Source organism: Miscanthus floridulus, chromosome 1, assembly GCF_019320115.1.
Source record: "Miscanthus floridulus cultivar M001 chromosome 1, ASM1932011v1, whole genome shotgun sequence".
In the NCBI taxonomy this organism is placed as follows: Eukaryota; Viridiplantae; Streptophyta; class Magnoliopsida; order Poales; family Poaceae; genus Miscanthus; species Miscanthus floridulus.
In genome coordinates, this window is record NC_089580.1 from 196,211,605 (window position 1) to 196,236,524 (window position 24,920).

Consider the following 24,920-nt stretch of genomic DNA (forward strand, 5'->3'; position numbering starts at 1 on the left):
AAGCTTACCTTGTCACTCGAGACCAACGGAGGATGTCTGCCTTAGACGGGCAACACCCCTCGATTCCGAGGGGGATACCCATCTATCCGTGGGAGAGGGAGAGCAGTGTGGCAGCGCCTCAAGCACCACCACCCACTCCCATAGAGGCCTCTGAAGTGGAGTCTCCCCTTCCATGCACACAGCCCAAGCCTGCCAGAGAATTTCAAGAGAGCAGCCGTGAAGCCATCTGTCTCGAGGAAGTAGATTAGTTGCTCCCCTAGAGTTGTATCTTTTCTGTTTCTTTGTGTTGTTGAGTTTTAGCGATGTCGTATCCTGCTGTTATGTCGTCCTGCTTTGTATTCTGCAATTGTGCCCTTGAATGAACTACTCCCCTTGTGTTGGTGTGCCTTTGTGTTTTTTTTAAAAAAAAGCCACATTCAAAACAAACCAATGCTAACTACCTGTGAACATACAAAAGAAATGGAATCCCAAGTCCATTGTAGTTGTTGCTCAAAAGAAATAAAGTGCATAACAAATTATCATAAAAACATAAAAATGGTAAGCACGTATTTGATGTGAAATAAATCTACAATGACAGTAATAAAGACATATTTCTTAAGTTGGTCACCCGCAGCGAAGCGCGGGCAAAAGTGGCTAGTAACTTTACCAATCCGCGCCGGCGGCAACCCTCTGGCGACGGCTGGGCGGCTAGCGTGCCTTTTTCTTCTTCCTCCATAAACCCCAGCGTGCGCTCTGTCTCTTTCCCTCTCTATCTCCCTCTTGGCGACGACTGGGCCGCCGTCGCAGCAGCCCTACGCCAGGTGCCCAGGTCTTGTTCGGGCCCTTCGTCGGCGACGAGCACCACCAGGTACGCCCATCCCTTGGCCTCCCTTCCTGCTGTGCGAAACCGAGCACCCAAACCCTAACTTACCATTTGTATTCGTCGGATCTGATCTAATTTAAAGTGTATATGCATGTATTAAGCCTACTGAATTCGATTGTTTCATCCGGGGGTAGATGTGTACACCCATGTCCTTTAGGCTTCGTTTGGCTACATGAGGTTATTATCCACGGGTGATTCCACCCAGACGTGGGAAGGGTTGATCCACGCGGACCACCCAATACACGGCCAGCGGACCACTGTTATACACGGCCACACTGTTTTGATTCAACACCGAATACACCAGATTAGTTTTCTAAAGAAAGAATACACGGCCAGCGGACAGCTCGAACGAGACGACGACGAACAGCTCGGAGGAGCGCCCGAACGTGTGGTCGCGATTCCACACCTTGGGTGGAGATGTTTCTCTCACGCGTGGATTGACGTGGATGGCGGCGTGATCCATTCTAATACTCGCACATCCAAATGCGATTTTCGGCCGAGCGTGGGAGTTCACCCCGACGTGGGTTGTGATCCACGGGAGGCAGGGTTTGAGGCGCGATACACCCCAATACACTAGCTTCCAAATGAGGCCTTACTGGGTCCGCCCCTGGTTCCGCAGCTATGAAAGGTCGCTGTGTCAAATTGTGGAGATAATTTTGTGAATCATTTGAAGTTTGGACTGCTTGTATCATACTTGAATGCCTGGTTTCAGTTTATTTGTTGGCATATTTGCGCCACCAGTGCTTTACCCATCTTACTACTCTTGTATTGGCATACCTTGAATCTAATGTAATCTATTTTAGCCTAAACTGTTCACATTGTGCTGGCTTATGTGTTGATTTCTGCTGATTCCAGGTTCCTGCTGTTTTTAAGGAAAAAAGGTTTAATGGAGGCAAAGTTGGCATTCTCCAAGGACAGCCCACCAATTTCGATAATTTGTGCAGCAAAGTTTGTGGGTCTGCCCCTAACCATCGACCCTAGCCTCGCTGCTGGCTCGGCACCCACCCTACGGTTTGCTTCTGGGTAAGTTCTTGCTCCTCTTCTCAGGTATATGTTCTTTTTCTCTTTATTAAAATGTCTCTTTGGTCAATTGCTGCAAACAGCATACCACTTGTATCATAGTTAGCTTTGGGACAGTTCATATGGGTGGGGATGCTGCCAATGGCAACCTCGGGTTGTTGCATGGAACTAGAGATGGCTGATGCACCGTTAGTTGTACACAATTTGTTGCTGCAGCAGCTATCGTGTTTTAACACAGTTAACTATTATCCTCAGGACAGGAGTACATCTAATATGATTTCTACTCTGCTATTCTTTACCCGTTTCTTGCGAGTCTGCAACTTTATAATGGCAATCCCTGATCCTGTATGTGTGAATATGTATTTTTTCCAAATAATCGAATGCTATCTGTTTTTATCTAGTTTCAGTTCATGTGTTTATATTTGGTTTGACTCACCATCTGGGAGTTTATATAATTTCTTATACAACTTTGTCGTGTTTGGGTACAGAGAATCACTCCATGGTGTCAACCCAATCCTCCTCTACATTGCCAGCAGTGCATCAATTTCCTGCTTCTCTGGGAAGAATGATATTGAGTTTGGGCATGTATGTTGCCGTCTACTGCTTTTCGATAAGTTACTTATTGTCCTGACTACTTCTAATTTTCTATATTCTAAATTCTAAATGGCTGCTGTTAATAAACTCAGGTTGTTGAATGGCTTGAATATGCCCCCACCTTCCTTTCAGGCTCTGAATTTGAAAATGCCTGCTCATTTGTTGATGGATTCTTGGCCTCCCGGACCTTTCTGGTTGGTCATGGCCTCACAATTGCAGACGTTGTAGTTTGGTCAAATCTTGCTGGTAATCTGTGGGTTTGTTCACCATTCTTCTTTCAGTCTGGCTCTAGGCATTGTAATGTTTAGCTTGCTGCGTCATTTCCTTCAGGAATTGGTCAACGGTGGGAGAGTCTAAGGAAATCAAAGAAATACCAAAATCTTGTCCGCTGGTTCAACAGCATAGATTCAGAATACAGAGACACACTGTACGAAGTTGTGGCTGCATATGTTGGGAAACGAGGAATTGGAAAATCTCCTGCACCAAGCCTTAAGGAAAAGGTACATGATTCAAAGGACCCATCAGCTCCAGAAGTTGATCTCCCTGGTGCAAAAGTTGGGAAAGTCTGCGTTCGTTTTGCCCCAGAGCCTAGCGGTTACCTCCATATTGGGCATGCAAAGGCTGGGCTATTGAACAAATACTTTGCTGAAAGATATCAAGGGCGCCTAATAGTTCGATTTGATGACACAAACCCTTCAAAAGAAAGCAATGAGTTTGTTGAGAACGTTTTGAAAGATATTGAGACGTTGGGGATCAAATATGATGTTGTCACATACACATCTGATTATTTCCCAAAGCTAATGGAAATGGCTGAAAGTTTGATAAAGCAGGGTAAAGCATATGTTGATGACACACCAAAGGACCAAATGAGGAAAGAGAGGATGGATGGTATTGAGTCAAGGTGCAGAAATAATACCGTGGAGGTAAATCTGTCGTTATGGAAAGAGATGGTTAATGGAACTGAAAGGGGCATGCAGTGCTGTGTACGGGGTAAACTTGACATGCAGGATCCTAACAAGTCACTCAGGGATCCCGTTTACTACCGCTGTAATATTGATCCTCACCATCGTGTTGGTTCAAAGTACAAGGTCTATCCAACTTATGACTTTGCTTGCCCATATGTTGATGCATTGGAGGGGGTGACGCATGCTCTTCGTTCCAGTGAATATCATGACAGGAATGCACAGTATTACCGAATTCTTCAAGACATGGGGTTGAGGAGAGTAGAAATTTATGAATTCAGCCGATTGAATATGGTTTACACTCTTCTAAGCAAGCGGAAGCTTCTTTGGTTTGTACAAAACAAGAAGGTTGAAGATTGGACTGACCCACGTTTTCCCACTGTCCAAGGCATAGTACGTCGTGGCTTGAAGATTGAGGCATTGGTACAATTTATACTCCAACAGGTACACCTCTGTGCTAATGTCCTCATGCTTTATCTTCATGTTTCTTGAATGTTTAGTACCGATTTCGTATCCATGTTTGATCTTTTGAAACTATATCTATTTTGTTTGTTGAAGGGTGCTTCAAAAAATCTGAATCTCATGGAGTGGGATAAACTCTGGACAATCAACAAGAAGATAATCGATCCAGTGTGCGCAAGACATACTGCTGTGCTAAAAGACCAGCATGTTATCTTTACTCTTACAAATGGTCCAGAGAAGCCATTTGTTCGAATTTTACCAAGGCATAAGAAATTTGAGGGTGCTGGAAAGAAGGCTACAACCTTCGCCAACAGGATTTGGTTAGATTATGCTGATGCAGCAGCCATTAGCAAGGGTGAGGAAGTAACCCTTATGGATTGGGGGAATGCTATCGTTAAAGAGATCAAGGTGGAGAGTGGAGTAATTACTGAACTAGTTGGAGAACTACATCTTGAGGGCTCTGTGAGGACAACAAAATTGAAGATCACATGGCTAGCAGATATAGAGGAGCTAGTCCCCCTCTCATTGGTTGAATTTGATTATCTCATCAGCAAGAAAAAGGTATTTATCTGCTCTCTTCAGCCATTGCTTATGTATTGTACTAGCCTGTGACGCTCAAAAATATCATTTTGTGCATGATTGTCCATGTTTCCATATTTCTTGATGATGTTTGATCATAAAATTAGATATGACATATTAACATGTTATAATGTGATTTGTGCGTTGTCTTGTATATAGAAGACTATGCTGCACTGAATCAAATTGCATGCTGATTTCCATGGCATTTTATCTTCTAGATATGCAGCAAAACTGCTGTTTCATTCACAAGTTTTCCCCTTAATTTCAATTAATCTTGTGTAGTGATGCTGCAAGGGAATCTATGTTGAATCCTTTTTTTTTTTTTGTTGAAAAGTATGTTGAATCTTTAGAATGGACATTGTCGGAGCGAGTGCAATGTCTGCCTCCAGATTAAAGACGTGCGAAAATTCCTTGTTAAGTTTTAATTAGAAAGACTCCTTGTTCTTTGACAAATTAATGTTGAATTATTCTGCTGGTGGCCTCTGGCAGCTAGAGGAGGAAGATGACTTCCTCGAGAATCTCAACCCTTGCACCCGACGAGAGAACCCGGCCCTTGGAGATGCAAACATGAGGAACCTCAAGCGTGGAGAGATCATACAGCTCGAGAGGAAAGGCTACTATAGGTGCGATGCCCCATTTATCAGATCATCGAAACCGGTGGTTCTGTTTGCGATCCCAGATGGCCGGCAGCAGACCTCGCTTAACTAGGCATGGTGACCACTTTTGGCACATGGAATTCCTGAGATACAAGAGTCGGCAATCAGTATTGTTGCATTGTACACTTAATATTGTACTGTGATTAGGCCAAGCCTATCTATCCTGCCAACCAAGCAGCGCAGCCATTTTGATTTTGGTCGATGATACTTTTACCTGAGCTTGAAGATTCTTATACTTTTTCTAGCAGTGCCTTTGTTATTTTGCTGTTAGATTATTTTTATTGCGCCGGCTCTTTTTTCTTTTGCTCAGGTATTGACTACCTTAATCAATCGTGGACGGGTATGATATGTTGTTGTGATGAGTAATTGCATGCGGTGACCGTAAGGTTGGGAGTAGGATGACCAAGTTGGCCCTGCTGTATTTGCTCGAGGGATTCATGTTCAAGATGTTACTCGTGAAAACATTGCCTCGCCTGTGGCTGCTTAGCTCGGCGCCTACACATGCCAAATAATTTGAAGATGAGTTTTTCTGGTCTGAAATCTCTGGTGTTTCTCAATTGCCGGTGCCGATCGCCGGTCACTATGATCTACTTGTAGCGGCAAATTAGCTATGAATCAGTGAGTTAGCCTTGAATGCAAAGTCACCGTCCAAGCGTCATTGATTTATATACCGTATATGAGAACTAATCTTTGACCTAACTGATTTATACACTTTGAGGTTGCAGCTAGGCCAAGTGAGTCGTGCAACGAGGGCACAACAGAACACCAAGAACATATAGATTACAACACGTAATAAAATTGCACAATGGTTCTAATCATCAACAGGTAATAAAACTGCACAATAGTTCCAACCGTCAAGGATTTGTACACTGCATAGAGCTAATATTGTTCAAACAAAATTACATTTCCCAACAGAGAACACCATCATACAAAACCACCACCTCGCCGGTCGCCGCCGCCCGGTCCGCCCACCACAGTCCCAGCCCGCCGCCTCACAGCAGCCCATACTCGCTGCAGCTAAACCCCTGGCCTCGGGGCCTCAGCCTATATGGCTGTTCTTCACGCGGTACTCGTCAAGGCCACCTCGCCAGCGACCTCACCAAAACAGGCCAAGAGACGAGCAGAATCTTGTAGACTGGGTGAAGCCCTACTCTTCCAACTCTTAGAAGCTTGAGACTGTAACCGATACAAGGCTTCAAGGGAGCTATAGCATAAAATAAGCAGCCCAGCTCGCTTCAGTGGCAAATAAATGCCTGGTACGTGCACCAAGCCAGGTACCGTCCCAAGATGAGCGAGGTACTGGAGATAGTGCAGAAGATCGTTGAGAGCAGCAAAATTGGAACATCAGAGCATCCCCTGATCAGCAATTCAAAGGAATTAGTGAGTGATGAAAAGGAAAGGAAAGGCCTTGATTTTAACAGAAGTGAGGTGGGGAAGGGAGAGGCGGATGCCTAAGCTTGTGAGAACACAATGATTCACATCATCAACAGATGAGGTGTTTCTTGCATGGCTTGACTTGCGTGGTAAGTAGCAAAAACAGCAAATGACTGAAAGGTACACCTGTGAGTTTGCATATAGCATACAAGTCAGAGCATATGACAATTGTAAACAAACGGTTTGGTGCAGCCCATGGCGGCCACCACTAAATAATGGATAGGTCCACATTTTCTGGGTTCACACGTAGGCTGATAGGCAATCTTCTCCACTCACTTGAGGTTCTACGTTTTTTATCAGAGCTTAATCAAAGCTCAGCTAGTGCTTTCTCCTTGTAGAAGGTTCACTGTACAGTTTACCTTGGTTTTGTGGAGTGAATTTTGTGTGTATGAAGTGCCAAATAAGAGTATTCTTGTAGTGCCTATAGCTTGTTGCTTCATATATTCACAGGTGTTGCACTTTGCGCAACCTCCCTGCACAATTCTGTTTCCCTATACTTTGTACAGCTGATACCCATAAAAAGAGCAGAATGACTTGTGCACTTCCATATAAATTGCTGGAACATGCTCCTGGGCTCCTGGCAGATTGCAAAATTGCTCCATGCACAGCTTTAGCAGATGGTTGTAACTTATGAAACACTCGATATAGTTTTCACCTTATTGCAAAATCTGTCATATAGGCAGTAGCTACAGGTGAAGCAATTTCTGAAGAAAGTTTATCCAGATGTCAATACTATCTGTCTGCTATTCAAGCAATATAAATGCCATCTGCGTCCCATATTTCCACGTCCCTGCTATCAGCAGAGAATTTGCAGCAAATGCTGCTTCTAATGCTCAAATATATATCTCCTGGTGGATCTGCTCACAACTGTGGGTTGACCTCTCGATTTAGATTCCAATTAGATTAGCCTAACTGATGCTTTGCATCGTGCTTCAGTGACCAGGACTAAGAGTGGCAAATACCATGTCCAGATTCACTCTGAGAAAATGATCATACAGCTTCATGGAAATTCTTTGTTGAGTGATCCACAGGTGCAACCATCATTCTAGCAGTGTGCACAGAGGTAATCTGGAATAGTAGCATCATCCTTCATTTTCATCTCCATTGCTATTAGATTCAGCAAGTCATAGATCTCCGCTGAGCCAGGATGAGTCTTGTCCTGGGCAGTGAACCTGGAGAGCCCTCCACCAACATCAATCTCACTAAATCCAGGGACCTTTTTTACACCCCTGTCCTCCATTACCTTTCTAGCTTTCTTCGCCTCTTGCCACCGTCTGGCAATAGCATAGATATTGGACAGGCCAATGTACCTGCCATCATTGTCTGGCTGCAACTGGACAAGCTGCCTTCCGACTACCTCCCCCAGCTCCACCCATCCATGCAAATGACAGGCATTCAAGAGAGCACCAAACACAGAAACACTGGGCTTCATCGGCATACTTTTAACAACACCCTACACTTCCTCCAAGTGCCCAGCACGGCCAAGCACATCTACCAGGCAAGCGTAATGCTCGACATGTGGTCTGAGCCCTTGCGCTTCAAGCGAGCGGAAGAATTCCCAAGCCTCATCCACTAGACCGCCATGGACACAAGCACTCAACAGACAAAGGTACGTGATCTCATCCGGTGCAACCCCAGCACGCCGCATCTTCTAGAATATCTCCACTGATTCGGTGGCCATGCCATGCACCGCAAGGCCACCAATCACAGCATTCCATATCAGAACATCAGTGCTCTCCACCGGCACAGCCCAGAACACCTCCAGCGCCTCACGGATGGCCCCGAACTTGGCATACATGTCAACGAGTGAGGTCGCAAGCTTGAGGTTCAATGGGACGCCTCCCACGCTCAAGGTCCCCAAGGTTCGCACAGGCTCCAAGCACGCTCACCATCGTGACGTCATTCGCCCTCGCCCCACCCCCACCATCCTCCACTGACCTGGCGGCAGTGTTCTCCATCATCTCAAACAGCGCGAGCGCCTCACGGCGCTCTCCACACTTTACGCACCCGTCGATCATGGCACTCCAGGACACCACGTCCCGCTGGGGCGTCCGAGCGAACACCTGCCGCGCGACGGGAAGGTCCCGGCACTTGGCGTACCCATCGAGGAGAGCGTTCCAGGAGACGAGGTTGAGGCGCGGGATTTCGTCGAACACCCGGTGGGCGTGGTCCGGCGTGGCGCAGGCCGCGTACATGTGGACGAGGGAGTTGGCGACGTGGAGGTCGGCGGGGAGGAGCCCAAGCCGGAGCGGGTGCGCGTGGAGCGCAGCCGCGAGGGAGGCGGAGGACAGTCGCGCGGCGGCGCGGGCAAGGAATGGGAAAGTGAAGTGGGACGGGCGGAGGGAGGAGCGGAGGAGGAGGATGAAGAGGGAGAAGGAGAGGGAGGGGGACGGCGAGGATGAGGCGGACCGGATGAGGGGCTCGAGGAGCTGGGTGGTGAGCGTGCGGCCGCGGAGGTCGCGGAGAAGGTGCGGCAGCAGCGGCGGGTAGGAAGGCGGAGGCATGAGCATCAGTGACGTCAGCGTCAGGGGATGGGCGGCAAGAACTAGTAGAGGATCAACACGCCTTCAAATCCAAACGGAGAGCACCAGCCTTGCGAGCTATTCGGTGAGAGACCATTATGGGAGGTAGGCTTCGACGGAATGCCATTCCGTAACGGGGCTTCGCCAGGATGCCATTATCAAGTGCGACACAACCGCTAGAATGCCATCCGAGGGAATTTGGAGCCTTTTATTCCCCTTCTACCCCTCCCTTCTCAAACCAGATCAGCTGGCAGCAGCAATGTATGTCACCAGGGTGTTACTAGTCTGCCACTCGTTGTTCTGGCTGCTGCTCCTTCCGGCGATCGTCCTCGGTGCCGCCACGGAGACGATGCAGACCTACATCGTGCAGCTGCACCCGCACGACGAGGGCGACAGCGGCGTGGCCATGCTCTCCGCCTCCAAGTCCAAGGTCGACTGGCACCTCTCCTTCCTCGAGAGGTCCGTGGCGTGGGAGCAGGAGAAGCGCCCCTCCTCGCGCCTCCTCTACTCCTACCACACCGTGTTCGACGGCTTCGCGGCGCAGCTCGCGGACGGCGAGGCCGCGGCGCTGCGTGCGCTCCCGGGCGTCGCGTTGGTGCGCGCCGACCGGCGGGTGGAGCTCCACACCACCTACTCGTACCGCTTCCTGGGGCTCAACTTCTGCCCCACCGGCGCGTGGGCGCGGTCCGGGTACGGCCGCGGCACCACGGCATCACGGGCCGCGCCGATAAAGGCGAGGCAGTAAAAGAAGCAGGCAGCGCAGCCATGGTGCTCGCCAACTCCGAGATAAACCGGCAGGAGGACTCCATCGACGTCCACGTCCTGCCAGCGATGCTCATCGGGTACTGGGAGGCCGTGGAGCTGAAGAAATACATCAGATCGACACCGCGGCCAGTGGCGAGGATAGTCTTCGGCGGCACGCGGATCGGGCGCGCGCGCGCTCCGGCGGTGGCCGTGTTCTCCGCGCGTGGGCCGAGCCTGACGAACCCGTCGGTGTTGAAGCCCGACGTGGTCGCCCCCGGGGTGAACATCATCGCGGCGTGGCCCGAGAACCTGGGCCCGTCGGGGCTGGAGAGCGACGCCCGCTGGTCCAACTTCACCGTGCTCTCGGGGATGTCGATGGCGGCGCCTCACGTGAGCGGCATCGCGGCGCTGATCCGGTCCGTGCACCCGTCCTAAAGCCCGGCGATGGTCCGGTCCGCGATCATGACCACGGCCGAGATAACCGACCGGCAGGGGAAGGCGATCATGGACGGCGGAGGCGACGGCGGGCGCGCCGGCGTGTTCGCCATGGGCACGGGGCACGTGAGCCCGGCGCGCGCCGTCGACCCGGGCCTCGTATACGACATCCAGCCCGCCGACTACGTGACGCACCTGTGCACGCTCGGATACACCCACCTGGAGATCACCCACACCGGGGTCAACTGCAGCGGTGGCGCTCAGGAACGGCGCCAGGAACGGCGGTGCTGCGGCCACCACGCCTGGTGCTCCCAATCGCGACCGTGAAAGGAAAAGAGAGAAGGGAGGGGTAGAAGGGGAATAAAAGGCTCCAAATTCTCTCGGATGGCATCCTAGCAGTTGTGTCGCACTTGATAATGGTATCCTGACGAAGCCCCATTATGGGATGGCATTCCGTCGAAGCCCACTTCTCATAATGGTCTCTCACCGAATAGCCCCAGCCTTGCCGGGTTGCCGCCGCTCCAAAACAGCTCATCCCCAGAAACCGCCGCCTCGCCGTCGCCGGTCATCGCCGCCCATAGCATCCCGCCTAGGACGCCCATGCTCGCCGGGTCCGCGTCCCTCAGGGCCTCGGCCTCCGCGGTGGCCGAAGCGGGCGGCGACCCGGCCGTTCTCCACGCGGTCCTCGTCAAGACCGCCTGGTCCTCCCGCGCCGCCTACAACCTCCTTCTCTCCCGCTATCCTCCGTCGCTCTCGCTGCCCCTGCTCTCCCGCCTCCCGTTCCGCCCCACCGCCGCCTCGCTCACCTCCTCGCTCTCCTCCCTCTCCGCGTCCTCCCCGGCCTCCGCGCTCCCGCTCCTACGCCGCGTCCTCGGCATGTCCTCGGCCCTCCTCGCCGACGGCCCGCTCTCCTCACTCCTCCGCTCCATGCCGCCGTCCCTCGCACCGCTCGTGCACGCCCTCGCCTTCAAGCTCGCCCTCTCCTCGTCTCCCTATTCCGCCTCGTGCCTTATTACCCTATACTCCCGAGCCCGCTCCCCCGCGTCCGCCCGCCACCTGTTCGATGAAATCCCCGTTGCAAATCGTGACCCCGTCTGCTACTCTTCCACGATTGTTGGGCTCGCACAGAACGGGCGGTACGAAGAATCTCTCTCTGTGTTCGCTGGTATGCGCGCAAATGCTGTTGATTCTACCATGTATGCACTGTCCGGTGCTCTCCGTGCCACTGCAGGGCTTGCTGTGCTGGAGCAGACCTGTGGGATTCATGCGCATGCGGTGGTGGTTGGGCTTGATGGAAATGTGGCTGTTGGGACCGCCCTGGTGGATGCTTATGGTAAGGCTGGAGTTGTGGATGACGCAGTGAAGGTTTTTGAGGGGTTGGGCGGTGACCGGAACCTGATCACATGGAATGCGGTGCTGTCTGCTCACGCTCAGCAGGGAGATGTGCAAGCGGTCATTGGGCTGTTTAACCAGATGATGGAGCTGGGTTTTGCTCCTGATGGGCTAACATTCCTTGCTGTTCTCACGGCATGTAGTAATGCCGGAGCAGCCACTGAAGCTGAGTTTTGGTTGGAAGCAATGCAGTCGAAGTACAGCGTGAAGCCTGGACTTGAGCATTATACTTGCGTGGTGGGTGCAATGGCACGGGTGGGACGTCTAGAGGATGCAGAGAGTGTTGCTTGTACAATGCCATGCAAACCAGATGCAGCAGTGTGGCGGACGCTTCTAATGGGCTGTGTGGTTCACCGCAAGGTTGACATGGCAGAATCCATGGGGCAGAGGCTTCTGGAGATTAATCCCAAGGATGACTCAACTTATGTCATGCTTGCCAACGTCTACTCAGCAGCTGGGAAAAAGAATGAGGAGGCCAAGGCATGGACTGCAATGAGGGATCGTGGAGTCAGGAAGGAAGGTGGCCGGAGTTGGATTGAGGTCAGAGGGATGGTACATGTGTTTGTTGCAAACGAAAGAAGGCATGAACAGCTGCTAGAGATATATGACAAGCTGAATGAATTGATTCAAGAGGTAGAGATGTTAGGGTACAAGGAGGCAGATGAGGGTTTTTGGCATCATAGTGAAAGATTGGCCCTTGCATATGGGTTGATCAGTGGTGCTGCACCATCAGGAAAGGTGTTGAGAATAGTTAAGAACTTGAGAATATGTGCCCATTGTCATGAATTCTTCAAGTATGCTAGCATGGTGATCGACAGAGTAATTGTAGTACGGGATGTCAATAGGTACCACACAATTAAGAAAGGTGATTGCAGTTGCAGAGACTACTGGTGAAACACTTATCCTCAGGATAAACTATGATGCAAGAACCATTTGTTTGATTTTCGGATAAACCACGAGATAACTGACTCCAGAAAAAAACTCACTGCAGGATCCATTGGAAATTACTTGAAGTTGTTGCCATATGGCTAACTTCCCTACATGTTTGAAATCTTGAAGGGAGCTGTGGTCTTATGGTGTTGCAGACACCATAACATCTTGTTCGGATAGACACCAAAGCATCTTGTGACTCATGAAGCATAAATTAAGATGGCAAGTGATGCCCTTTAGGTGCAATTACTCTGGGGAACCGTTTGTGCCTGCTGATTAACAGTTTGGGTTCTCAGAGATGCCCCAGTTCAATAGTGCTTAATAGTTGCTTCTTGTTCTTGTCTTGGGGCTGCTATGCTCATCTTGTTCCGGTAACATAAACTGCTGAGAGGAAGTACCATTCCTCAGTTGCTCCGTGGTCTGTAGCATCCCATTTGGTGCCAGTTAAAAGCAATTAACTCCAGAGCAGAAGACTTACAGCTTTGTGGGAACAAGTGTAGTACAACAAATACACTATTGAAACGTGTGAGAGTTTGTTGACACCAAAATTTGGTAATTAGGAAGAAAGCGGCTGGTAACGTAAAAAGAAGAAAATCTCCGATAATGACCATGACTCGAAAGCCGATGAGATATATACGATGGAGTCATTCATGCTCAGAAATTAATGGGGAGCAGCAAAAGGTCAAACAGCTGGCAGTTCTGATGTGCCTACCATCTTGTTTGTTACATATACGTGATGCATTATTGGGCAACCGGCAAGGCAAATGGAAAAGGAAGAGAGGCCAAGTGCTATACGAGCTATGCTTGACATGGATGCCAGCAAGATTAAGATCAGTTAACGAGGAAGGGATATTTTAATAGTTGTTTGGCCGGGCTGCATAAGGAAATAAATCAAATATATCTTTGGATGGAGACGTGAAGCTTCTTGATTAAAGAAAGAGTCCATGCATGAAGGAAATAATACGATCCCTGGTTGCCGACGTAGTGATTAGTGAAGATGCAAGCCAATAAAGATGCGTCCAAGCAAATATATACGTACATGTTACCAGGCCACTGTGGAGAAGATTTCCAAGATCGGCTGGTCAAGGAAAGGGAAGTTGTGTTTGCACGGGACTCTCGAGAATACATTGCTTGCATAGTGTTAACACTGGATTTTGGTCGACTTTGGAAGATGACAGGTGGGTCCGCATGTGGGAAGAAGGACATTCGGCAAACAAAACGAGCGGTCGGCTAAATGCTTGTGCGGTCGGTTACTTCAGAAGGTGGTGACTCCATTCGGGAAAGCAGAAGATGGCAAGCAAAGCCGATCGAAAAGATGAAAGTTGTAATAATAAAGGACTCTGAGAGTTTGGGGCAAGGAATCGTAGTTTCCAAGTTTGTTTAAGAGTTCCTTTGTAAATCGTAGTCTTTTAGGACTCGTGTTTCGTCTAGGGTATAAATATTGACCCTCGACCATTGTAATAGGCGTTCACAACCAAATCAATACAACCGGCCCTGTGCCTACCTTCGAGTCCTTTTTGTCGTGTCGTCGAGTTCTTCGAGAGGAGTCATCGATCCGTCGACCTCCGTAAGTTCCGACAACCTTGTTATCATGTCTAGTATCATGCGGTGGATTTAGACGTGATGCAAGTAGTCTTGTTTGTTTTCAATGATCGTGCGGCGGATCTTTGCTTGACAATCAAGAAGAAAGCGGCTGGTAACGTAAAAAGAAGAAAATCTCCGATAATGACCATGACTCGAAAGCCGATGAGATATATACGATGGAGTCATTCATGCTCAGAAATTAATGGGGAGCAGCAAAAGGTCAAACAGCTGGCAGTTCTGATGTGCCTACCATCTTGTTTGTTACATATACGTGATGCATTATTGGGCAACCGGCAAGGCAAATGGAAAAGGAAGAGAGGCCAAGTGCTATACGAGCTATGCTTGACATGGATGCCAGCAAGATTAAGATCAGTTAACGAGGAAGGGATATTTTAATAGTTGTTTGGCCGGGCTGCATAAGGAAATAAATCAAATATATCTTTGGATGGAGACGTGAAGCTTCTTGATTAAAGAAAGAGTCCATGCATGAAGGAAATAATACGATCCCTGGTTGCCGACGTAGTGATTAGTGAAGATGCAAGCCAATAAAGATGCGTCCAAGCAAATATATACGTACATGTTACCAGGCCACTGTGGAGAAGATTTCCAAGATCGGCTGGTCAAGGAAAGGGAAGTTGTGTTTGCACGGGACTCTCGAGAATACATTGCTTGCATAGTGTTAACACTGGATTTTGGTCGACTTTGGAAGATGACAGGTGGGTCCGCATGTGGGAAGAAGGACATTCGGCAAACAAAACGAGCGGTCGGCTAAATGCTTGTGCGGTCGGTTACTTCAGAAGGTGGTGACTCCATTCGGGAAAGCAGAAGATGGCAAGCAAAGCCGATCGAAAAGATGAAAGTTGTAATAATAAAGGACTCTGAGAGTTTGGGGCAAGGAATCGTAGTTTCCAAGTTTGTTTAAGAGTTCCTTTGTAAATCGTAGTCTTTTAGGACTCGTGTTTCGTCTAGGGTATAAATATTGACCCTCGACCATTGTAATAGGCGTTCACAACCAAATCAATACAACCGGCCCCGTGCCTACCTTCGAGTCCTTTTTGTCGTGTCGTCGAGTTCTTCGAGAGGAGTCATCGATCCGTCGACCTCCGTAAGTTCCGACAACCTTGTTATCATGTCTAGTATCATGCGGTGGATTTAGACGTGATGCAAGTAGTCTTGTTTGTTTTCAATGATCGTGCGGCGGATCTTTGCTTGACAATCAAGAAGTCTTTGCTTATACTTTGTTTATGAGTAGATACCGTGCGGCAGGCGTTTGCTCAATATGCTTAGTGGAAGCAAGACAGTTATCGGCTCTATTAGATTACGGCAAAATCTAAATAGATTCATCAAGTTATCCTGTGTTGCATGTTTTAAATATTTTATATATTTGTAACACACTTTTGCCCAATCTAGATTGATATTGTTCGGCCCTCTTCTGTGGTTTTATTCGAGCTTCAATGATCATTACTTTCATAATACCTTTGCAAATAGATAACATGCTCGTAATGGCTGAATTATTTTAATCTAGATTGTCACATGTTGTGGGTTCATGCATGTTAATCACGTTTAAGCTTTTGACGAAACTAGGTGTCGTGCGGCAGATGCAGGTTTTAGATTGGCTTAGTCGTGTTTATTTGCACGTTCCTTCTTCATGGACCCCAACTCGGCTGGATTGCTGAGCTTGGATATGCATTAACGCATAATCAATTTCACTTGTTCAAACATGTCTTCCCATGCATATGCATTCGGCAATCGGATCTTTACGTATGTCCATCCTACGATTAGCCGAATGATTTATAAACTTGCTGGCAGACAGCTTCCTATAGCTGTATGTCGTTGTAAGTGGCTTCAGGGCCGTATATACGGAACTGTCTGGTCTCACCCGACATGTTCCGGTTTGACATTTAACTGTTTTATCCCTTGTCAGTTTCTTTCAGGTCAAACTGACTGGCACGTTCCGGATCACGAAGCACCCGGGCACCCGATTGAAGCTACGCTTTCCGGCTTGCTGTGTGTGAGGCACAGTGCGTCACATTTTGTGTCAACACACTTTTTGGCACGCCCGGTGGGACCATAATCGTTCGATTGGAAGTCGATGCTTTATGGATATTCTATTAGCTTCCAAATCACGGAGAGTCTGAATTTTTCATCTACAACAAAAGGACGATGCTGGTATTTATTCAGCCATCTATTAAAGCATTATTCATCAAGACCTCGGCATGTGGCATCAACAAACAACATATCATACTCTAAGGCCGATTTCAATTACGCCTGAAAAGTCACCAATCCTGATTAAAGGCGGTGAGCAGTTTTTCATCTATTCACGTGAACCAAGATCGTGATTTTTCTTGAGCCTGAGATCATTGTCAAATACCACGGAGGAAACCAGATGACAAAATTGTAAGGCCACGTACTGCTGTTCGGGAGCCTCAACAAGATTCAGGATGTAATGCTGGAATACCTCAAGCACGAAAAATATCAGAGGAAAAATGCCGATAATCATACTCACTGTCTCCAGAAAGTTGATTCCGGTCAAAAGGAACATCGGCAGTTAGATTAAAAAAAAAACAGAGGACTAATGGATTATTTGGATGATGGAGTTATTTTATTATCAGAAAAGTAACCGATCGGTCTAACGGGAGAAGACAGGGTCCTGACACGGAGGGGATTGCACGTCATTTGTGTGATGCTACTAGCAACGTGTGCCAGGTTGCTGTTGTGCCGTTACAAACTTCCAACAACATGTTGACACTTTAAGTGATAAAGTCAAGAAGATCAAAAGCTGACGCCGCTGTACTCCGCCGCCCAAAGAATGTTGCATCAGCTAAACAAAGATATACTACAAAGATTCCATACACACGTATGCGGGATGATTGCCAATGTATGTAATCTATTCGGACGGTTGCTCCCTTACATCTATCGGCTTCAAGACTTTGGGTCAATAACTGCTCATGAAGTAGGATCGGCTACTATACTTGAGGTTCAAGACTCTGCCCCCAAGCTGGTAAGCTATCTGCTGATGGGGTCCCTACTGAACGCCGCTCATAAGAAGATTACACGGAGGGGTTTGGGCTCCTTCATCCCATGAGCTCCAAGATGCTCCACCATACCTGATGAGCAGATACATGGTGTTGCCGTCACCCCAGCTGGCTCACATCGGCATGTATGCATGCATATATGCTTCCTCGTCAGTTAGCCAGACGGACATAGACATTGGGTACAGAACCTATACGACCAGAGCCATCCATTGGCACACTACTCTAGCATGTACAAATTATTGGTTTCTATACCGACTGGGTAGAGCATCAGCCAGGTTCTTCTATACTTTAGTCGATGAACACAGGAAAGGATTATAGAAAGTGATAGCCGATGGCATGTTGATTCCCTGTCCTCTGGCGGCCGGACCAAAGTTTGTTTGACTGAGTAGTACATATGCGTACATATCAAAGGAGAAAGAGATAATTGCTTACGTTCATTCAAGAGATATGGTGATAGGGCTTCACTCAAGATATGCACGTCGGCTAATTATAGTGCGCTCACATCAACGGAGACAGCCGATGTAATCAATGTATCCTGGAGAAACATTGACGAGACAAGCCGATTGACGGTGAAACTTAAATCGCAAGGTGGCCACATGACTCAAATATTGGAGCGGCATGTTTAGGATAAGGTTGCAAATATGATATTCCCACAAAAGTAGTCGATGTGTCCATGCGCACAGGAGTATTGGCTGATAACAATATCGGCCTGGAGAGTCATGGATAAATTCTACCAACTGGATATCGGCAAAGGAATGGTGCGGCGCCTTGGCATGAATAGCAACTTGTACCTATTCACTACCCTGCAAGACGGCAACAAAACTAGCAATAGACGGTCCTATTTACAAGGCGGACGGATCCACCGGGATGTTTCCAAAGTGCAAGCACAAGATCATGAAGTGGCTGGACACATCTACAACATGCCGAGGATGACGTGAACGGCACATAGGCACTGGAGAAAACAGACGTCGACATCGCAATGGATGATATGATGGATACAGCCCAGAGTGCATGGGACATCGTACTGATAAACTCGGACTGAGCATGGGCACCATATTTGCCAACTGCACCAGCTACGGCGAAGGTGAAAGAGAAGCGCTAGCCACGTTGCAGAGGGTATTGGATAGCCTGAACCAGGCTACCACCAATTCCGACTTCTTCGGCGACAACCAGGATTGTCACGAGCTGTCAGAGCTCGCCGAACAGGTCGTAAAGTACACCGAGGTAGTCAGGTTTGGGAGCTGCACACATTCAAGGGGATGCCAAACCCATTGTCAAGCTCGAAAGCTTCAACTTATGACAGCCGACGGCATGCATACCGGTAAAAGCCAGTGAAGTCTTTTATTGCAAGCAACCAAGAATCAAGAGTCTAGGCGCATCACGTTGAGCTGAACTCCATGGGCTGCTCACCTCCATCGATTCCAAGAACAGATATAAAGAGATCGGCTGGGGGGCCAATACTGGCTAAATTTCCACTTCAGCTGAAGCATCAGGCGATGGAACCATCTGGCTTGGCAGACGCGATGTGGTCAGGTCGGGTAAAACAGCCGCTAGCGAAGGTACCTCAATAGTAACCGAACCGTATGCGGCTTTGAAAGCTTGGACACGTCGATGGTGCTCTAAACACTCGTTCGACTATATGGAGCCGATACGGGTACGATCGGCTATATGAAACTAATACGTCCTTCGTTGCAATCAACAAAGAAAATCATGAATATCAATGCAAGACAACCGGAGTAGTCAACAGCCGATGAAGCCATAGGTGGGGTAATCGGCTCATTAATCCCCATGAAGGTTTTCACAGCAATTTTATTTTGATTAAAATATTGGAAGATCTCCATCCATCTGCACGCTCCTCCTGGACGACCCGCACAATTAATGAAAATATTAATAGAGTTGTTGTCTGCTGAGAGGGTCGAAGCTTTATCTCGGTACAAGATTGCTGCAACAAATTATCGACTAAATATTCCTTCGAAGCATCGGCTACTATTAGTGGTCATGAAAGGCAAGGTAAAAAATGTGTGTTGGCCGATACATCTGAATAATTGGATTTTCCTAAGAGAGCCTGAAGAAGGAATATCGGCTTGAAGAAAATCAGCAGCATCAGAATGGTTCATCTGTGTATCTAGGCCGTCATCAGCAATATTACGACATCGCCCCTCACAGAAGCAAGCCAAGCCGACGATGTTGCGCTTCATCAGCTTGGGAGGCATATTTAATAGCATTAGTATGGTGGCCGGAATACTTTATTGTCTGCATCCAGGACGGTGGGTATTTGCACATTGGTTTGGCATCGGCTAGTCACACACAGATAGCAAATAACCGATAGCAAGGAAGAAGCTAATATTCGTGCTTATTATCTCCAGCTCCAGATATAGCCGATTATAATTATAGCCCGAGTCATCAAAGATATCGGTTCCTAGTATTCGAAAAGTGCTCAGAATGTACTCGAACAACATTGATAGGGTGACTGGGAGTCAACGTATCAAGCTGATAGCCGATGGGGTCTTTTATATGATTATGTCTCATCAGATGATAGAGAAGGTTCGTCAGCCTTCAGGATGAAATAATTTGAAGCTAGCAACGACCAAACTGGATGGAAAGAATCCGGCTCGATGAATACTGTATGAAGGAAACAAACAAAAGTTGGAACCTGTATGTGTCGATGTCAGCCGCTCGACCTTTTGCCGGCGTCATAGTAATCAAACATCCGATCGCCTGATTCTGATTGTTCCGACGCCGCTCGCAAGATGGATAATAAGATTTCTAGAATCGGCTATGCGCTTGTGCTGATGTGGATTGTAGGTCCGTCATCTTGGTTCTAAGTCTCAAGCCAAGACGACCGAGGGATGCTGCCGGCCATGTGCGCATGTACGTTGCCAATACTAAAAAAACATGGAGCTAGAGCCGAGAACATTACTGATCAGGTGGCCTTATGTATGAGACTGGAGTCAATAATTACGAGATTTGAAGGCAAGCTGATCCTGTATGTGCAAAAAGGTGGTTCTGATCACATGATCGTCTCTGCACTGTCCAAGTTCTCATCGGCTCATGAGAGGTTACCTCATCGTCAGCTATGATAGTATAGTTGATGAGGGCATCTATCCTTATGCCAGTTCTAGTATGCTCATGGGGAATGTCAATATGAACAGTTGCGTTGGCATCTTCCCCTCTGGTCATCATTTATGGTTCGGGATCATCATTCCCCTCTAGTCACCAATTAAGCTGATGATGTCTTTACGTGCTTGCATCCACCGGTCGTAAGTCAAGAAGGATTAAGAATATTATTTTCAGCAGCACTGCAGTAGCATACAGGGATTCCAGATGCAGCAGCCGATAAACGCCCTGGTGAAAGTGTCATTATTGGATCCCGAGCAGAGGCACTTATTGACTCAGAGAAAGATGTACATACAGATGTGAGGTACATACTCTTCCATGCTTGGCTCGCATATTCTTTATTCCTTGTTTTTCCTGTCACTTGTGAACAATCTATTATAGAGAAAGCATGCTATCTAAGTAGTTGATGAATGAGATATGGTATGATGAAAGAAACCTTGCTTCTTTTGCAAAGTACTTGGGAAATTTTCTTACAAAAATTCAAAATCAATAGCTTGTCTCCTCAATGATGTTGAATTTCCTACCAGAGTCATATATTAGTCTCGTTAAAAACCTTCCACATAAGCTGCTTGCTCTGTGTTGAGTTTTGTCGAGTCTTGTTGACCCTTGTTGAGAGATTTGTCATGTTCCCAAGATCAAGATCACGTACACGCCACATATATGTGCTGCTTCTATACTGGAAGTACGCAAAACATGTTTTTCATCCATCTCAAAATGTTCTGCTCCTACACTGGGAGAAGACAAAATATGTTAGATTTTATTAGAATAAATGCTCCAAGTTCTTGATAATATTTCTCTCAAAAGTTGTTGTAAAAAGAGACATGGGTTATGCAAAAATATAAAACGATGGACACAAAAGATGTCCAAAGTAAAAAAAAAAAAAATGGGGGAAAAGAAAAGAGATGAGAATAAGAATAACCCATGTTCTCGCAAAAATATTCCACAGGAGAGAAATATATTTCAGAAAGCATAGTAGAATTAGGTTAACCACTAAATATTCCACACACATGCACCTCTTGATCTAAGAGTATGATACTTCTCTCCTTGGATCCGGGATTTGACCTTGCAATATATGCAAGGTAAGTACGCTACATATTTTATCCCCACCTAAACTCCACATAAGCTTTTTAGAAGTAGGATAAAGAGAAGCAAAACGATGTTTTGGTAAGGAACTATGCACACTGAGCGATCTGAGAGAATCATTTGGGGAGCAAAGCTATGTTTTGATTTTTAAAAATCTTTCAAAAAACCCAAGTTTTCTGAGGAGGAGAAGTGAGGATGACTGGATTCTAATCCGTTCTATTCTTCAACCACCCAAGATGGTGTGATAGACACTTCAGAGTTCACATGTATAGGTGAGGCTTGGAATAAGGTAATACTGCTGCTAGTGAATTCTTCAGCTCTTTACCAGTGATTTGAGAGCCGATTATAGTTATAAACTCGGGGGGCCACCTCTTAATCGGCTAAATCAGATGAACAGTCATACCAAGCAAATCATCAAGGCCAAGTATTGCAATCAAATGTCGCTGACTCACGAAAGAAGACCATCAGATTGAAATAGTTCGAAGCATGAAAATTCATACTCCGAACTAGGGGGGCCTGTGTTGACACCAAAATTTGGTAATTAGGAAGAAAGCGGCTGGTAACGTAAAAAGAAGAAAATCTCCGATAATGACCATGACTCGAAAGCCGATGAGATATATACGATGGAGTCATTCATGCTCAGAAATTAATGGGGAGCAGCAAAAGGTCAAACAGCTGGCAGTTCTGATGTGCCTACCATCTTGTTTGTTACATATACGTGATGCATTATTGGGCAACCGGCAAGGCAAATGGAAAAGGAAGAGAGGCCAAGTGCTATACGAGCTATGCTTGACATGGATGCCAGCAAGATTAAGATCAGTTAACGAGGAAGGGATATTTTAATAGTTGTTTGGCCGGGCTGCATAAGGAAATAAATCAAATATATCTTTGGATGGAGACGTGAAGCTTCTTGATTAAAGAAAGAGTCCATGCATGAAGGAAATAATACGATCCCTGGTTGCCGACGTAGTGATTAGTGAAGATGCAAGCCAATAAAGATGCGTCCAAGCAAATATATACGTACATGTTACCAGGCCACTGTGGAGAAGATTTCCAAGATCGGCTGGTCAAGGAAAGGGAAGTTGTGTTTGCACGGGACTCTCGAGAATACATTGCTTGCATAGTGTTAACACTGGATTTTGGTCGACTTTGGAAGATGACAGGTGGGTCCGCATGTGGGAAGAAGGACATTCGGCAAACAAAACGAGCGGTCGGCTAAATGCTTGTGCGGTCGGTTACTTCAGAAGGTGGTGACTCCATTCGGGAAAGCAGAAGATGGCAAGCAAAGCCGATCGAAAAGATGAAAGTTGTAATAATAAAGGACTCTGAGAGTTTGGGGCAAGGAATCGTAGTTTCCAAGTTTGTTTAAGAGTTCCTTTGTAAATCGTAGTCTTTTAGGACTCGTGTTTCGTCTAGGGTATAAATATTGACCCTCGACCATTGTAATAGGCGTTCACAACCAAATCAATACAACCGGCCCCGTGCCTACCTTCGAGTCCTTTTTGTCGTGTCGTCGAGTTCTTCGAGAGGAGTCATCGATCCGTCGACCTCCGTAAGTTCCGACAACCTTGTTATCATGTCTAGTATCATGCGGTGGATTTAGACGTGATGCAAGTAGTCTTGTTTGTTTTCAATGATCGTGCGGCGGATCTTTGCTTGACAATCAAGAAGTCTTTGCTTATACTTTGTTTATGAGTAGATACCGTGCGGCAGGCGTTTGCTCAATATGCTTAGTGGAAGCAAGACAGTTATCGGCTCTATTAGATTACGGCAAAATCTAAATAGATTCATCAAGTTATCCTGTGTTGCATGTTTTAAATATTTTATATATTTGTAACACACTTTTGCCCAATCTAGATTGATATTGTTCGGCCCTCTTCTGTGGTTTTATTCGAGCTTCAATGATCATTACTTTCATAATACCTTTGCAAATAGATAACATGCTCGTAATGGCTGAATTATTTTAATCTAGATTGTCACATGTTGTGGGTTCATGCATGTTAATCACGTTTAAGCTTTTGACGAAACTAGGTGTCGTGCGGCAGATGCAGGTTTTAGATTGGCTTAGTCGTGTTTATTTGTACGTTCCTTCTTCATGGACCCCAACTCGGCTGGATTGCTGAGCTTGGATATGCATTAACGCATAATCAATTTCACTTGTTCAAACATGTCTTCCCATGCATATGCATTCGGCAATCGGATCTTTACGTATGTCCATCCTACGATTAGCCGAATGATTTATAAACTTGCTGGCAGACAGCTTCCTATAGCTGTATGTCGTTGTAAGTGGCTTCAGGGCCGTATATACGGAACTGTCTGGTCTCACCCGACATGTTCCGGTTTGACATTTAACTGTTTTATCCCTTGTCAGTTTCTTTCAGGTTAAACTGACTGGCACGTTCCGGATCACGAAGCACCCGGGCACCCGATTGAAGCTACGCTTTCCGGCTTGCTGTGTGTGAGGCACAGTGCGTCACATTTTGTGTCAACAGAGTTAGATCGATTCTTCTCTCCCTTTATTTATGATTGTTTGGCTTTTCCTAGGTTTTTTCTTTTCCTTTTTTATTTTATACTTTAGTCTATTCTCGTATTATTTTCCTCTCTATTTGCATTCTTTCAATGAAGAATTATCTTCGATTCTTTTTATTTTGACTTGATTTAAATTAAGTGGATACAGCTAGACGCCTAGACTATTATTTCAATCTACTAATTTATTACATATAGATTCAAGATAATATAGCAAGAAGAATGTAAAGTGTGGTAGAATAAAGTATATGTAATTCTTTCTACCACACTTTATGATTCTAACCACATGTAAGACTTGGATTTTTTTTTCATGGACACGATGCGACATATATCTTAAAAGGAAGCAACCAGCAGGTTGAGAATTTTTTGAGGATTTACTCGTAATTGGCTGATTTCTTTATGTCTCTACAACTCTGTATTTCGCAGGTATTAACGACCATCGCCAGGATTCGGATTGGTCCATGCCATGACCCACGAGGCCATGAGTCGGTGTCGCAACGCCACTAGGTACGCGGCGCGATAGGGAGGACCGAGAGATGGAAGAAGGCAGGGGTCCGAGGGAGGTGGCTAGCTTCAGAGAGCAGCGATTAACGGTGGCGGCAGCACTGCATTGCATTGTGGAGATGGAGAAGAAAGAATCAACGTCTGTGTTTTTCAGTCTTTTTTTGTCTTGTATCGCGCTGCTAGACAGCCACTTGTGAGCTTTCTATAAAAGCTGGGTATTACCTCCGTCAAAAGAAGAAGAAGAAAGAATCAACCAAGGGAAAAGAGAGACGGCGGTCGCGTGTGCACTGGGGCAATGGGTTAGGCTTAGGCTTATACGTGGGCTGGATGGATCAGCAAAGGCCTAAGCCCAAAGGCCAGGCTTGGAAGCCCATCGCATCATTTGTCTCTTGTTAGTGATGGATGGGACTGACGTAACAAGGAAGCCATTTATCAACTTTGCTGCTGCATCTTCAGCTGGTCCATTGTTCCTCTCAAAG

At 46.9% G+C, this 24,920-nt stretch overlaps 2 protein-coding genes and 2 pseudogenes across 2 annotated transcripts; 3 read left to right on the forward strand and 1 right to left on the reverse strand.

The window, feature by feature from the left end:
• Positions 1-663: 663 nt before the first annotated feature.
• LOC136449522 (glutamate--tRNA ligase, cytoplasmic-like) lies at positions 664-5,514 on the forward strand. Its single transcript, XM_066449564.1, has 7 exons — positions 664-847; positions 1,718-1,885; positions 2,371-2,467; positions 2,569-2,722; positions 2,807-3,882; positions 3,997-4,461; positions 4,969-5,514. The coding sequence occupies exons 2-7, from the start codon at positions 1,749-1,751 to the stop codon at positions 5,185-5,187; spliced, it is 2,148 nt and encodes a 715-aa protein (XP_066305661.1). The 5' UTR covers positions 664-847; positions 1,718-1,748; the 3' UTR covers positions 5,188-5,514.
• A 430-nt stretch (positions 5,515-5,944) lies between these two features.
• LOC136449531 (pentatricopeptide repeat-containing protein At5g08305-like) lies at positions 5,945-9,101 on the reverse strand (annotated as a pseudogene).
• A 249-nt stretch (positions 9,102-9,350) lies between these two features.
• On the forward strand, positions 9,351-10,597 carry LOC136469646 (subtilisin-like protease SBT1.2; annotated as a pseudogene).
• Positions 10,598-10,775: 178 nt separating this feature from the next.
• On the forward strand, positions 10,776-24,668 carry LOC136508162 (pentatricopeptide repeat-containing protein At2g03880, mitochondrial-like). Its single transcript, XM_066502794.1, has 2 exons — positions 10,776-13,117; positions 24,364-24,668. The coding sequence occupies exon 1, from the start codon at positions 10,871-10,873 to the stop codon at positions 12,554-12,556; it is 1,686 nt and encodes a 561-aa protein (XP_066358891.1). The 5' UTR covers positions 10,776-10,870; the 3' UTR covers positions 12,557-13,117; positions 24,364-24,668.
• The last annotated feature ends 252 nt before the right edge of the window (positions 24,669-24,920 follow it).